At 40.0% G+C, this 14722-nt stretch overlaps 1 protein-coding gene across 8 annotated transcripts in view; it reads left to right on the top strand.

Moving 5' to 3' along the window:
* The window catches only part of LOC102224345 (band 4.1-like protein 1), a 103665-nt gene that overhangs the window by 74467 nt on the left and 14476 nt on the right, over positions 1-14722 (top strand). For 3 of the 8 annotated variants that reach the window (XM_023325675.1, XM_023325679.1, XM_023325674.1), the window contains exons 12-18: positions 211-455; positions 1274-1309; positions 2124-2168; positions 3022-3171; positions 8313-8399; positions 10221-11615; positions 14351-14401. In XM_023325675.1, the coding sequence (XP_023181443.1) occupies positions 211-455; positions 1274-1309; positions 2124-2168; positions 3022-3171; positions 8313-8399; positions 10221-11615; positions 14351-14401 (2009 nt within the window). The remainder of the gene's footprint in view (positions 1-210; positions 456-1273; positions 1310-2123; positions 2169-3021; positions 3172-8312; positions 8400-10220; positions 11616-14350; positions 14402-14722) is intronic. The other 5 variants (XM_023325676.1, XM_023325677.1, XM_023325680.1 and 2 more) reach the window with 5 other exon arrangements.

The raw sequence follows: 14722 nt of genomic DNA, 5'->3' as shown, positions 1-14722 counted from the left end.
TTATTTTTTCAGTTATATGTTTTTTATTCAGCCACTTTTACTTTGATACAGTTATGTAAAAAAGACATAATAAATATTTCTTATCGTCACTTTTACTGTGATCACAACAGTACCACAAAATATGGAGATAAAACATGAAGGACCTCAGATAGCTAATAGCTGCAGCTAACTGGCTTCTCCTGTTTGAAACCTCGGCCTTTCTGATCCAAGCAGAGTTCTCGCGGCCCGTGTCGTCCATGTGCGAGAACCACGACGGTCTGTCCCGCCGCAGCGCCAGCGAGCAGCGGCGCCTCCGCAGCCCCTCGGTGGACGAGCAGGAGCAGGAGGCGGAGCTGGAGCTGGAGCCCAGCCTGGAGCAGGACGAGGACGACAGGGACCCAGATCAGAGCCAGGACATGGAGCAAGACAAGGACCAGGACAGCAACACCACCCCGAGCAGAAAGAGGGAAATCAGGGTGAGGAAGGTTCAGCTAGCTTCAAGTCAACTCTGGCTTTTTGAAGTGCAGAGCTGGACAGGAACTGCTGAGGTGATGATGTACGTAAATACAAGCAGAATTAGAAGCTTCTCACTACAAATTCAGGTGAGAAGCAGCTTTGCTAGGCTAATACTATCCTTTTCTAACTCTCCTCCTTTCACTCCTATTCACCCAACTTTCATGCCTTGATTGTACTCCATATAAATCTGGCTAACTTCTGCACATATAAACTGCACATATAGCTGCAGAGTTTTTTGTTTTTGTTTATTTTTACATATTTCCTAAAACTGTCACCATGTTGTGACAGCATGTTATGAGACAGATAATCTGTGAAAAGATAGATCTCCTCCATCTCCACCTTCAGCTTCTGAAGAATGCACCGCTCCTGACCAACAACAACCAATCAGAGCCAGGAGGAGGGGCTTAGCTGCACTTCATGAACATGCTACTAAATGTACTAATGGCAGGGAAACAACTCACTGTTACAGGAAAGTGTTTATCTGCCATCATGAGTGGTCATGCTAAGTAGCCTTAGCATTCACTGGGAGCTGCACGCAAACGGGCATCATTGACAGTACTGAGACCCGCCTCCACTTGGTTCTGATTGGTTCTTTCTAGTTAGCACTGGTAACACTGGAAGAAGGCAAGCTTAATTTCTTCCTCTATATTTATGTATTTAAAAAAGTATTTTTTAAAATAAAAGTTACATACTGCAGCATTAACTCGTTCTGAGGCTGGAGCCTGGTCTTCTGTCTCTAACACCAGTTCTCTGTTCTTCAACCCTTGCTGGCAATAAGGAGGAGGCTGGCTCCCCAGCTGACAGTAAACAGGAGGTATTTGGTGTCTGTTTGTTGGTCTGTATGATGTTTTCAACTATACATCAGTAAATCTGTCAGACTCTACATCAGCCCGTAAATGTTCATCTTCCCCTTTGCAAGCAAGACCTTTAAGAAAAGCATCAGTGAAAGAATTTAGCGTCATTGCATAACGACTGTAATTTATAGCTGCATGAAAATGGAATGGCAAGTGTTATATTTCAATTTCAGTTCAAGTTTATTTCTACATGCACCTTGTCTCAAAGCGCTTTACACAAAAAGCAATGAGTTCAGTCCAATCCTGCAGATCTATGTCTATTTATTCACCAGTTTAGCACCAAACTGGATTTTGGATCAATAATATTGCTCATTTTGCCGATGTTTGGTTCTGGGTCAAAGTGCAATTAATTACAATAAATTATCACAGACACTCTAATTAACATGAATAAAAAAATTTAATCTAGTCCCACCAGTTAGTCTGCCAGGATAACTAGAATACCCAGAGAAAACCAACCCATGTTCATGGAAAACATTCAACCTCTAGAAAACCTTAGTCAACATTCCATATAAAACTGTTCTGACTTGTTCTTTTGTACAGTGGTTCATGTGTCCATCTGAGGTCTTTTGTTGTGTCTTCGTGTTTTCCTTTGTCTCAAATTCCAAAATGTATTTCCTCTCAAAGCACTTTCTTTCTTTAATATTTAAGATGTCAGACCTACTGTATCTCCTGCCCTTCTCCCTGATGCTCCATCTTGTTTCTTCACCTTGTCCTTTCACTGTATGATCTTGCACTCTTCATCTCTTGCACGCCTGTTCTCCTGCCCCAACTCAGCTCTCTCAGTTGGACCAGGAGACCACTCCTCGGCACAAAAAGGAGGTACAGCTTCCATGGACTTGGCTCTAGCGATGTCTGCTTTTCATACTGCTTTTGCTTCTGTCTCTTTAACTTGCTGAGAAGTTTTTGCATCCAGACCTCCAGTACAGTAGGATGTGTTATATTTTGCTCAAGTGTCCGTGAAGTATCAACAGTTTAATTTATTCTACCTTAAAACAAGTGCTTGTTAAATAACAGTTCTCAGTTCTACATATTGCATATTAATAAGACAAATTCAAAGTTTGTCACTTGAACACATTGTCAAGTGTGTTCAAGGACACACTTGACAATGTCTCAACTTCTCCTTGAATGACTAAAATAATTATGGAGGTGCCAGAGAAATAAAAAAAAACTGTGGTTAAGGAGCATTTCACTCAGAACTTTGAAAAATGCCAGGATTCAGGCTTATTAAATGATGGCGCTACATGACTGCATCATTGATTTTGTCATCACTCCAAACACAAACAAACCAAACAAAACCTTAATAGGAAGCAGAATTTTAATCAGCAAGCAAATTAATAGATGTTTCATATTCATTTTATCAATCATGAACTTTGGAGCGAGAGCTTGATTAAAATGCTTGTTTGTATCTCTACAAGCAATTCAGCTGGAACCATAATTGTCTTGGGGTTTTTTTTGGTTTCCTCTCGGCTTCAGTAGCGTTAAAGGAGACAAAATAGAAGAAACACAAGCAATAATCTGCTCTCAGCCCGAGTTTAAGCCGATCCTTTGGTGCACATTCCAGCATACGCAGCATTGTCTCCCCGCCTTTTCCTGCTAATGTGAGTTCTATTGTTTAAAGCAAGGCACTGTGAATTACTGCTAATGCCTTCCTCTGTCTTGTGGTGTCCTCCAGTTTCTTGATAAATCTCAGGACGTCTTGCTGAGGCACCAGGCTAGCATCAACGAGCTGAAGAGGGCCCTGAGGGAACCCAACAGCAAGCTGATGGCCAGAGAGAAGCGTCTCTCTGCGACGTCTCCGACGGGAACGCCAGAGAAGAAGGCTGTGAGTAAGGGTAGTGATCGGGTTGCTCTGTGGCTGCCAATTCTAACACTTGACACTCTGAGAAAGGTCGTTGATGTTTTTTATCAGGATGCTTCAATGTTCAATTCTAAATGACTTGCTTTCAATATGACCTAATTTTAACCCAGATGGTTATGGAATGTAAAGAAAAGTTTTGCGTAATTATAAAGTAGAAGGTAAAAGATGAATAGTATTTTTATCTTTTTGCAAATAAAAAATCTGAGTGTGCATATACAGTATTTAAGGCTGAGTTAAGCAAATTACGAGAATAGAGTCTACATGTATTTGTTTCTTCAGAGCTTTATCTGACTTTGCTTTGTCTACATCAAGTATTACCTGCCATTGAACTGAGAGGTATTTGCACATAAATCATAAGAAAAGTTATACAGGAAGCCTAATGTGGCTTTTTCTAATGAAAACTTTTGAAACAAAGTCTTGTCATTTTTACTGTCATAGAGTCATAAAGTCATATTATAAAAATAAAGTTGTGCTATTACAAGAAGTCATATAATATCATGACTATACTTGTTTTACTCAAACTTTTTTCTTATAAAATTATGACTATTCTCATTTGAGTTTATTCTCGTAATGTTATGACTTTACTCTCATAATATTGACTTTATTTTCATAATTTTATAATTTTGTTCTCGTAACTTTTTTAAAAATATATTTAATTTGTTCTTGACATGGCCATAATATTCCGTGGTAGTATTCAACTCCCCCTGTCAATACTACTTCTGGGATTACAGCATCAATAATCTTTTAGCCACAGATTCTCAAATGGATTCAGCTCTGGGCTTTGTCTAGGCCCTTCTGAAACATAAACATGCTTTGCTCTTTTCTAACCATTCCACTGCAGCTCTGGCTGCGTGTTTCTCACTTCAAGGTGAACCTCCTACTCAGTTCCAAGTCATTTTGCAGCCTCTAACGAGTTTTCTTCAAGTGTTCCCCTCCAGCATGATGCTGCCACCACCATGTTTCACTAACGGGATGGTGCTTTCCATCATTATGCATTTAGCCCAAAATGTAAAATGTTGAATTTTACATTTTGTTCTACCTGTTGTTCCATAGAAGTCATATGAGTAACCAACTTAGTCAAAGTTGGTAATTGGTTGTACTGAATTTTACTTTGGGGTATCAGACTAATGGGGGGTTTAATACAAAAGCATTTCACAATTCTCTGATTTTCTTTTTGTAAAAAAGGAATACCATCAAAAATGTTCTGGCCACTTTAACATTCTTTGTGTTTGTCTGTCACATAAAATCACTTCTCATGTTTGAGTTGTTCATTCATGTGACTTAAACAGTGTAGAAAACTGACAAGGAGAATTAACAAGATTAGCAAAGCCTGGGTTTCCCTGCATGCACTTCGAATCGCTCTCTCTCCCTCTGCGGAGATGTTTACACCTACAGAAACAATCGGGCACATTTCACTTTCAGACGTATTTGATAGAGTGCACTTTGTGTTGCTCAGGAGTTCCAGGTGTAATCCCTTAAATATCTCGGAGATATTTGTGGATGGTACTTAATTTGTGGCCTTTGAAAAGAGATTCTCTGTCATGGCTTTCCCCCTTTGATTGCTAATCAGCGAGAGTGTTCTTTCTGCCAAATTACAAAAATCGTTTAAGCTTTTATCCCATTCTGGAAACTGAGATTGGAAATCGGATGACACTTGTGTTTCCCTGTACATAAGCTGCCCCTCAGTCAATATCTCATTCGCTGTCTGTATCAATCAGATTAAGTTGGAGAAATGTCAAATGTTGTCTGCAGTAGAAAATGCAATCAGTAGTGCGCCTCATGCCAGAGAAGCGGCGGTATTATTGTGTTACTGTGAGGAGAATGCTTGGATCTGTTACACTTTTTAGACTTTGCACTTTGATGTGGTTTCACAAGAATAATGTCTGATGAATTCATTCCTGTGCTTTTGGAGTCTATCAGGTATGTAACGTTTGTATGTTTGATTCTGTTTGACACACCAAGTGAGTTCCTTTAGTAAATGTATTCAATATTCATTCAACTATTATGAAATATTTGTAGAATAGTCGTAAATCGATTGACCTAGCTAAATTATAAAAACGCTAAATGCCTTTTAATATTCAAAGTAAATGTTACAACATAAAATATATGGTTAACTGCAAGAACCCTCACAGCAGTGGTGGGCACTGCTAACTAAAACACTGGTTCCGCTAATCCTGACATACTTATCAGAAACATTAGTTAAAGCGCTTCACCAACACGTTATTTAGTGCACATTAATGCTAAAGCACTAACTTCAATTCAGACTTTGTCTGCCCTTGAAAGACTCCAAGACTCAAACCACAATTTAATTTTGACAATATGATTTACATTTTCTATGATGCCCTTATATTTTGTGTTTTTGTATACATCTTCCTCTCTACTGTCCATGTTTTATTTTATTCCTATATGTTTTATGTTTGAAATAAGGTTATTGGGGAAAAAGGAGCGAAAGTAAGAAAAGGAAACAGTTGCATAAACAGTTTTCACCCATTTTAAATAAGAGAATGAATATAAATGTCTAACTACCTGAAAATGTCTTTAAGTCTATAACCAAAACTTCAATACAGATGGCAAACTTTATTGAACTGAAAGTTTACAAAACAACCAAGTAAATTAGCACTTCAGAATTTATGTGGAAAAACAAATGAACAGGAAGCTAACTGAACTAAATATTTTCAGTTAGCTAAAGCACCAAGCTAAAGATTTGCCCCACTATTAGCGCTTTAGCGAAAATAAGATGGCCACTGCCTGACAGCGCTATTAAATTATTCAGTTCATGGTTCATTGTTTACTCTGATAATGTGCACTGAATGAAGTCAGCCATCGTTCCATAGACCGAACAATAGCAGCTGGCTGCTAGCCTCCCACAGGCCTAAAAATGACCAATCAGTAACAGTGGAATAGTTTTTTGGACAAATAATCTTCAAGCCTTACTTTGGGAAAAGACTGGCTTACAGACATAAGTAAAGCTGAATGTAGGTGTCAAAGAGGTAGCCATTTCCTCATGTCATTACGAGAAAATCAACATCAATGTCTTGGGTTGCACATGAATGGAGCCACCAGCTTCATTAAAGCAAAGTCTAGAAATTCCTTGTAGCTCATGCGGCATTTAGGTAAAAACGCCAAGTCGAGCAGCCACTGATCTTCATTCATTTGCTCTTACTTTGCACATTTTGTAACAAGGAGAAACTCCTTAATCTCTGGACAGACCTCTCCAAATTTCTGCAAGACTTCCCCTCTCCCACTAACCCGTCTCACGTCGGTGTCTAACGGGAGTCTGGAGCAGTTGTGTCCGCTCCCAAACAGCTGTCTTTGAAAGGATCTAGAACAAGGGATTTTGTTGCCACATCTATTATCTCCTTCATGTTTGTCATTTCTTTGCATAATGCTTGTCAAAGTATTATGCAATGATAATTAGAGGAAGTCTGGGAAAGTGTTGTCCTGCCTGGGTAATACTGTTACCAGCGCCTGTTCTGCATTCACAACAAGGCTGCAAAATGACAGAGAGGATAGATGTGGCAACAGAATCCCTTGTTCTAAATCCTTTCAAAGACAGATGTAAGGGAGCGGACACAACTGCTCTAAACTCTCATCACACCGACATGAGACGGCTTTGTGGGGGAGGTGAAGTCCTGCAGAACTCCGGTGAATTGACTAATTGTGAAAAACACTCCCAACATCTCTCCAGAGCTGATGCATCAAACCGTCACCCATCCTTTCACAGCTCTATGTAACCACTTATGACAAATCCGACAAACGTACTTTGAGAATGAAATGATGATGAATAAGCAGTGCTTTCATTCTCGATGAAAATGGTATTCTTTTGTTGTGACTGGCAATTATATTTTATATAGTCACTTATCAGCAGATAGAAAGACTGGAAAGCTAGCAGTAAGCTAAACTCATGGAGGTTTGCTTAGCCTGGCTTCATCTTCATTATGCTAACTTTGAGATGGAGATGCTCGATATATCGGCATTAACATCGATATCACCTGATGTAAGTCATCAAGTAAAATTGGGCTAATATTAATAACTTATGCTTATTTCCATCTTGTTGTCATTTGTATATGTGTTTCTGGAAGGGCAGTCGAGGGTGTTGGCCATATGTATTTGTTTGGTCATGTGACAGTAATGGTACTGCAGCAAAGGATTGTGGGGAGTTTAATTAATGTAGAGAAGCAATGTCAGTAGTGTGGTTGTTTTTGAGTCGAGAGGGTAGTGATATATATGTAATATTTAGGGCTACGACTTTAATCTTTTCATTTTGATTAATTCATCACATAAATTTCAATGTGCATTTGTAATGCAATTAATCAGGGTTTTTTTTCCAATCAATAATTTTTTCATGCTAAAGAAACAAACAAAGGTTCCAGTCCTGAGCTGGAACATTTGTATCTCATTTCTGGTACCACCGTAAATCTGACACACGAGTGACATTTGCTAACAACAAATGGCAACAAATCTGCGAAAACGATCTGATTGGACACTGGAACACAATATTGTTGTGTTCCAGTAATGCTAAAAGGAGTTAGCCTATCAGCAAAGCTATTCAAACCTAATATAGCATCGCAATGCTAACTATGAAGCAGCAGCACAAACATCCCCAATGGGAACATCAGCATACAGTCCTATTCTCAAAAAAGAATAAAGAGTTACGCAAAGAATTTTTATGGTAAGATAATGTAGCATAATTTATAGTAACAGCTGACAGGCTGTCCGTTTACTTTTTTTTAAAGATCAAGACCCTCCTCACTACCTCTGTGCTCTACTGGTTGGTTCCAGTTGATGCTAAACGGTGAAATTCTGGTTGAAAGGTCAATGGACATCTTCATAAAGGTTATTGATTCATAAGTGCAGTTCAAGGGTTCAAATGGGCTAACTGAGCCTAGATTTAAATAAGTAAAATTTTCTCCATATTTTCTTTGCTAAAGGACTGGCCAACCATTAGTGGCCATTAACAGATTTGAACAGATATGGAGTTTGGAGGGTCGGTTAAGCCACTGAAACACTGACTCTCTGCCGTTTCTATTTTCCTCCTTTTGCATGAAATGATGATGACCTCTAACTGTTGTTCTTCTTTCTCTCCTCTGCTGCGTGTCGGCCAGTTGGGGGGCCGTTCAGTGGGAAAAGACGCTGTTAACAGCCCTTCTGTTGAGGGCTTCGTCCAGAAGGCTCTGGTCACTTCACCTGAGGTTCCACATTTTTCACTGCTCCTCTTCATGAAACACTTTACTGTTTGTAGTGATGACCATGCAAAGCACGTCTCAGCATGACCCAGTTTCAACCGTTTTATCGTTTCTTTCTACTGCACAGTTAATACTAGTGAATATGATTACATGAGAAACAACTGAAATGTTTCCCCATTGTAGTAAATCAAATAAAACCGTTTTTATACATCGTGAAAAGAAAAAATACATCCAGAGTCATTTGTTTTGGTAATTCTGAGGATTATGGCATACGGCTAATTAAAAATCTAAAGTCAGCACCTCCAAAAAAAATGGTTACATAAAACCAACTTAAAAAATATATCAGTCACCGGTGACGACCACACGACCCGCCTGTTTGAGCTCGCTGTCAACGTGTCGTCACACAGAGAAACCGGTCTGATGCAGTCGAGCGTGGGTTCTCTGCAGACAGGAGTGGACTCGTCTGATGGAGCCAAAGCGGGTTTGAACTTTCCACTAACTTTCTACCAGACATTGATGTTACTGTGTATGTCCATGTTGTGGTTTATGCAGTCTAAGAGGAGACAGCTGAACTTGTCCAGCAGACAATCATTTCATTGACATCCTGCTGAAGGAAGATAAACCACAGGAGGTCATTGCCTTAGAAGCCAGGAGTTCAGAATGCTGTCTCCAAGCATGTTAATGGGAAACTAAGTGGAAGGAAAAAGTGTTCTATCCAAACATTTTGGAGGTGATTCACAAGAAATGGACTGCTGCTGAGGTTGGTGCTTCAAGAGCCACCACAGCCTGGAGGAAGACTGAAGAGACAGGATCCAAGTTGCCTGACTCCAACGTTAAGTTTTCAGAGTCAGTGATAATTTGAGGAGTTTAAAGACAGCTCAGCTATTTATTATGTAATATTAGAGCACTTCATGATTACACAAGCATAATCCCCAGCAGGCCACAATATACAAACCATTGAAAGTACAGATACCTGGTTTAATGACAATGCTAGCTCTGTGCTGGAACCCTAGAGGCCTGTATTGTAAGGAGGAGGAGGAAACACACCAAGCCCTAATGTACTGTTACCTTCAGTTGTTATGAAAATGCTGCACTGAGAAGTAGTTCATATGATGAGTTCAGCAGACTCATAATTCCACAAGATGTTGGAAAATTGCTGCTCCTGCTAGTCTGGAGGGTTGCTCTGTGAGGCGGAAGCTTGGCTGGGGACTGCAGCACTGAGGAGGAGCTTTGTGGAAATAGGCAGAACTTTGTGAGAGCAAGCGTTTAGGCACACCCTGAATGGTTACCACTGAGGATTCAAGGATTTCTCAAACATGCATTAAAGAATCAAGGCAACATTCCAGGTATGTTTTAGATGGTATGTCATTATGACACAACATTAAGATCGTGTCAAAAATGTCAATTTTACAATACCCTACCTTTAACACTTTAGCTGGGCCAAACCCTGGTTCCCATCATGTCATTCTTTAACGATTCTCTAATTATGCAAAAGGAGCCCTAACCAATTATTTAGTGCATATGCGATACAGTACATGGATGTAAATTTTATACAACATATTTTGATTGTCTGAGAAGCTGGATTTTGACTTTTCATTTGCTGTAAGCCATAATTATAACATATATACAATTTACCTACTGAATTAAATTTCTTTTGGATGATATTCTAGTTCAGTAGGAGGCATCTCCATGTAACTGAAATGGTTTTGTCCATAAGCTGCATGCTTTACACCCATTTATGAGATGGAGACCATTTTGTAGATTTTATTGTTTGCTAGCAGTTGTACCCAGAATGTCTAACTGTGCTTAATCTATACCAACATGTAGGGCTCTGAGGAGTGGGTATTGATTGAAAAACAGCAACCTTATCAACCAGACCATGACTGGAGGGCAGAAGAAAAGAACAAATCTCACATATCCGATTCCTCGTGGGAGAAAAGGGAGCTGGAAAAGGAGATAGACATTACCAAAATGATTCATAAAGAGGAAGCAGGGTATAACAGGAAAGAAGTGAAAAGCCATATTGACGAATTTCCCTCAGCAAGAACACCCAGAGAGGCAGCTGTATGCTCTGAGACTTGGCCTTCTGCGATTCAATTACCCGAGAATGTAGACTGGTTACAAGACAAATCTCAAAGTAAACCCTCTCAAGCCTCAGACCCCGAGGCAAACAGTGATGCAGCTCCAGGCTCACGCCAGATAAAGGAGAAGATGGGCTCTAAACTGAGAAAAAAAGGCCGGCCCCAGAGCCTGAATGTGGGAATTCCCACAGAGCTCAACAGGAAGTTTGGGAGCAATTCCTCCGGTGAGGAAAACGAAGACTCCGACTCGGACAACACATCAGAAAAAACATCTAAAAGAGGAGATCAGAGCGATGCCTCCCCAGTGATCATGAGGAAAGACAATCAGGGACTAACAAAGGATCAGTTCGTTGGTGTATGCAAAGACAACAGGAAAGAGGAATTTGGAGAGGGCAAAGAGGTTTCCAGTCACAGAGTAGAGCAGGTGAAGCGAAAGGTCAATCAGATGGGAATGGCAACCATTGATTTAGGCATGTTAAATGGACCAGGGAAAATAGAACATGATAGTTCTTTACCTAGTGGCAAAGTAGAACATGTGGTGAAGGTACGAGGAAAGGGCCTCATCGACAACAAAGAGCTAGCAGAGGTAAAACTTCGACAAGTCCGAACGCACGAAAGAAAGGTCAGCAGCTCTGGCGGTGAGGACGTTGAAGGTTTCTTGGGCGAAAGAAGTCAGAGGACGTCACTCCACCGGCTGTCGGGCAGCAGCTACCAGTCAGAGATCACCAGGATTGTCCCCCTGAAGCCAGAGCGCTCAAAGAGTGTCGCATGTAAAGACGAAAGGGACCAACTGGGGCAGGAAGAGTTCACGCGGCTTGTCAAACGAGAATATCGCTGGTCGGTCGGTTCTCCGGAGGGAACCTCCGACCTCCACTGGAGTGACATCACTGGCTTCCATCCGGCCTTCCCCGGAGACCCGGAGGGTTTCGCCAAACCGGAAAATCTTGACGAAGGCTTTCAGGCCAGTAGAGGCTCTATGGAGAACCAGCAGTTTAGTTTAAAGGGGTCAGCGCTTCCCAAAATGGTTCCGCCAGCTCCACCAGTGAAAACGCAGAAAGCCAAGGAATCCGGACTAATTCTGAGGAATAGCAGAAATGCGGGCAGGGAGCAGAGCCTGGATGCAGTCAAGAAGAGACACTCGGTAACTCTGCTTGGCATCTACTATTCATTGGAGATAAAGCATGAGCTTCAGACAAACTCGTACACCATGTATTTACTTCAACAGTTTGTGATCTGACACATTCATCCATCTTACCCGTTTGTGTCTGTTGAAGGAGCATGCACTAAGGGCTAACTGAAGGTTAGCCGGAATATTTGGACAATGTCCTACATGGCTACCCAGTTTGTTTTATTCCATTTCTCTTGGCACCACACTGTGCAGCATGTCTGCCATATCTGCACTGACTGTGAAGGTTTGGAAAGACAAAAGAAATATAGATCTTTGTCTTTCAAAACTTAACAACCTTGAGTTTTACTTGACCCTGCCGCAGTCTTAGTGCGATGTTTGGGAGGGTGACCCTTCAGACCGTCAGTTCCTGAAACAACACACACAAAAGTTCCTGAAACAACACACACAAAAGTCTTGTCAAAGCACACATGATTGTGCTTCTATATTTTACATTGTCCCGGTTGAGACAGGGACAGAGTAAAAAGCTAGTGGGATCCAAATGACCCTTAAGACCGCTTGAGGGTTGAAGGTTTATGACAATCTCTGATACCTGTTATGTCCTCTTCAAGCACAAAAGGCAAAACAGTCAAATACAAATCTGATTAAATTCAATAAACTGCACATTTGAGAACTACCTCCATCTTTTTTTGGGGGAGCGGGGGGGTGGTGGTAAGCTATTATTTTCAGAAATCAGGAAGATGCTTAGCATAGAATGGATGGAAATTGATTGAAATTCTTCATAATTAAACTTTACAGACTAATGTCAATCTGAACTTGAATTTTTAAGAATCCGCAGATAAATAAAAAAAAGTGTGAAAATTAGCAATGTTTCAACTTCACCTGGATGGAAAGACAAGTAGTGATAGAAACATATGGATGTGAAACCTCAGTAGGCAGTGAGCAGCCAAACAAAGCAGTTCAGTGCCTGAATAAGTCAGATTTCCTGCTTTTCATTCCACTGCGCTACATCATCGGGAGTTTGCACACATTTGGCTCTGGAATGAATTTTGAAAAGAATAGACGTGACAGCTTTCATCTTTTTCCACCTTTTCATCCAAGTTGAGCTCTTGCGTAATGGATTAAACAGGGATGAGAAGAGGTGTTGCTCAGCTCTTGGTGTAACGATCATATCAAGATCTGATTGAACTCAGGGAGTGTGGGAAAATAGAGGCAGCTTCATCTAAACATATGGGTCAGGCCATTCTCACAGACTTCAAAATACGTTCAGCAACATTTTTTTAGGGCTTTTGTCCAATTTTCTGCTGACTTTCTGATGTGCAAAGTTTTGCAACCAACTGGATCCCATGGAAAAAATGACACTGGTTGATTGTTGCTGAAACTTAGACTTGCTGGTCCTGGCAGAACAAACTAAGAGTTGTAGAAGTTTGTGTAGGAGAAAAAAGAATGTCACAGATTCCCAGTTTTGAAGGTGTGTCCAAAGTGTGTCCCAGGGACCATTTGTGGCCATGTGAAGGATTTTGTCTGGCCTCTGATCGCAATTCAAGAGACAGATTTTTTTTTTTTTGTATTTCTGTTTTATTTCCCATGTTTACACTTTAATCCTTAAGATGTATTAAATACAACCCCAATAATTTCCTGTCCACAACAATTGAAGTAGATATAAAAAGTACTAACTCAATACGTTTTTCACAACATCATACTTACATTGGAAAAAAATTATATAAAAAACTAAAAAAAATAAATAAATCAGCCCCACCAAAAATTGGAAATTACAATGGCAATATTAAACCACTTTTGTTTAGGATCAACAATAATTTATATATTCTTTTTCTATTAAAATGTACCAATATTTTGTTCATCAAAATATTGCATGTTTTGTGTATTTTGTGTTAACAGATAAAAATTAACAAATTTCACAAGATTTTTTTTTCTTTTGATCCCCCACAAATTGGACAATTTTGGCTCTAATTGCAAAAGTTTTGGTACCACTGGTCTATTCTGACCCTGGGTTATCTATTTGCGATCTACATGCTAGCTACTGTACGTTGCTGTCTCTCTTGCTACCAAGGAGGCATATGAGATGTGCCATTAATTTTTCAATTTGAACATCTGAATAAGATCACAAAGTCTTGTGTGTGTGTATGTACTTTTATTATGCCTCTTATATGGTGGCACTCAGTTTGATGACATCATCTGTAAACTCTCTGCTAGCCACTTCAGCTTGACTAGCTAGAATTGCGTCATTCTGTGAGCCACTAACAATCAACCTGTTGTGTCACTTGGCCATATGATTATGTTGGTTGCTGTCCTGTCTTTATGTGACTTCTATTACACAGACAGAACATCTAAACCGTATTATTTTCTTCTGACTGCGAAATAGAACTACTTGCTTTAGATCCTGTTTGTGCTTTATCAGATTCACCTCTTAACCGTTCTCCAGACTGAATGCTGTGTGCTTTGGTAGTGGGAAGTTGTCCTTGAAATTTGTGCCTAGATTCAGATGTAGCAGACTTCGTTCTGATTGAATTTCAGACCTAAACTTGGGCTTATGAGAAACAACAGAAGATTTATTGGTGTTTGAGCAAAGTGTTGAACAATTTCTCTCAATTTAAGAGTTCAGAGTTTAGGTTTACTCTGCATGTTACTATGTTACGCTTGGATTTTTGTGTCTGCTTGGCTGCCAGGCCTGTTCAGCTGTACTAACCTTCCATTGCTCCCTTTGCTCTTTCCTTTGCTTCCCCCTGCAGGAGCCCGTCTCTACTCCGGCCATATATGAAGAGCCATTTGGTGACCTAAAGGTTATTCTTTTACAAACCCAAGTTTGAATGCTCATCCATCATCTCTTTCCCTCTGCATCTCTCTTAGCTCACACACACTTCCAAACCCACAATGGAAACTGTTTCCTCTCAAAAAATTTCAGTACTTTTAACAGCTGTAAGAAACAGGCCTTGTTTTCACAGGCAACATTATAATAATTGAATGTGTGAACCCCTTGTGATTTGTTGCCTCTAAAATGATGTAGTTCATAAAGCTATTTCGTTGCATTTTATTTTAATTTTTTATTTGTATTTTGAAATGAAATTCAAAATACAGAGTATTCTGCTAGCTACCTAGCAGAA

This window comes from Xiphophorus maculatus, chromosome 20 (genome assembly GCF_002775205.1).
Source record: "Xiphophorus maculatus strain JP 163 A chromosome 20, X_maculatus-5.0-male, whole genome shotgun sequence".
In the NCBI taxonomy this organism is placed as follows: Eukaryota; Metazoa; Chordata; class Actinopteri; order Cyprinodontiformes; family Poeciliidae; genus Xiphophorus; species Xiphophorus maculatus.
This window is presented reverse-complemented; position numbering and strand designations above follow the sequence as displayed.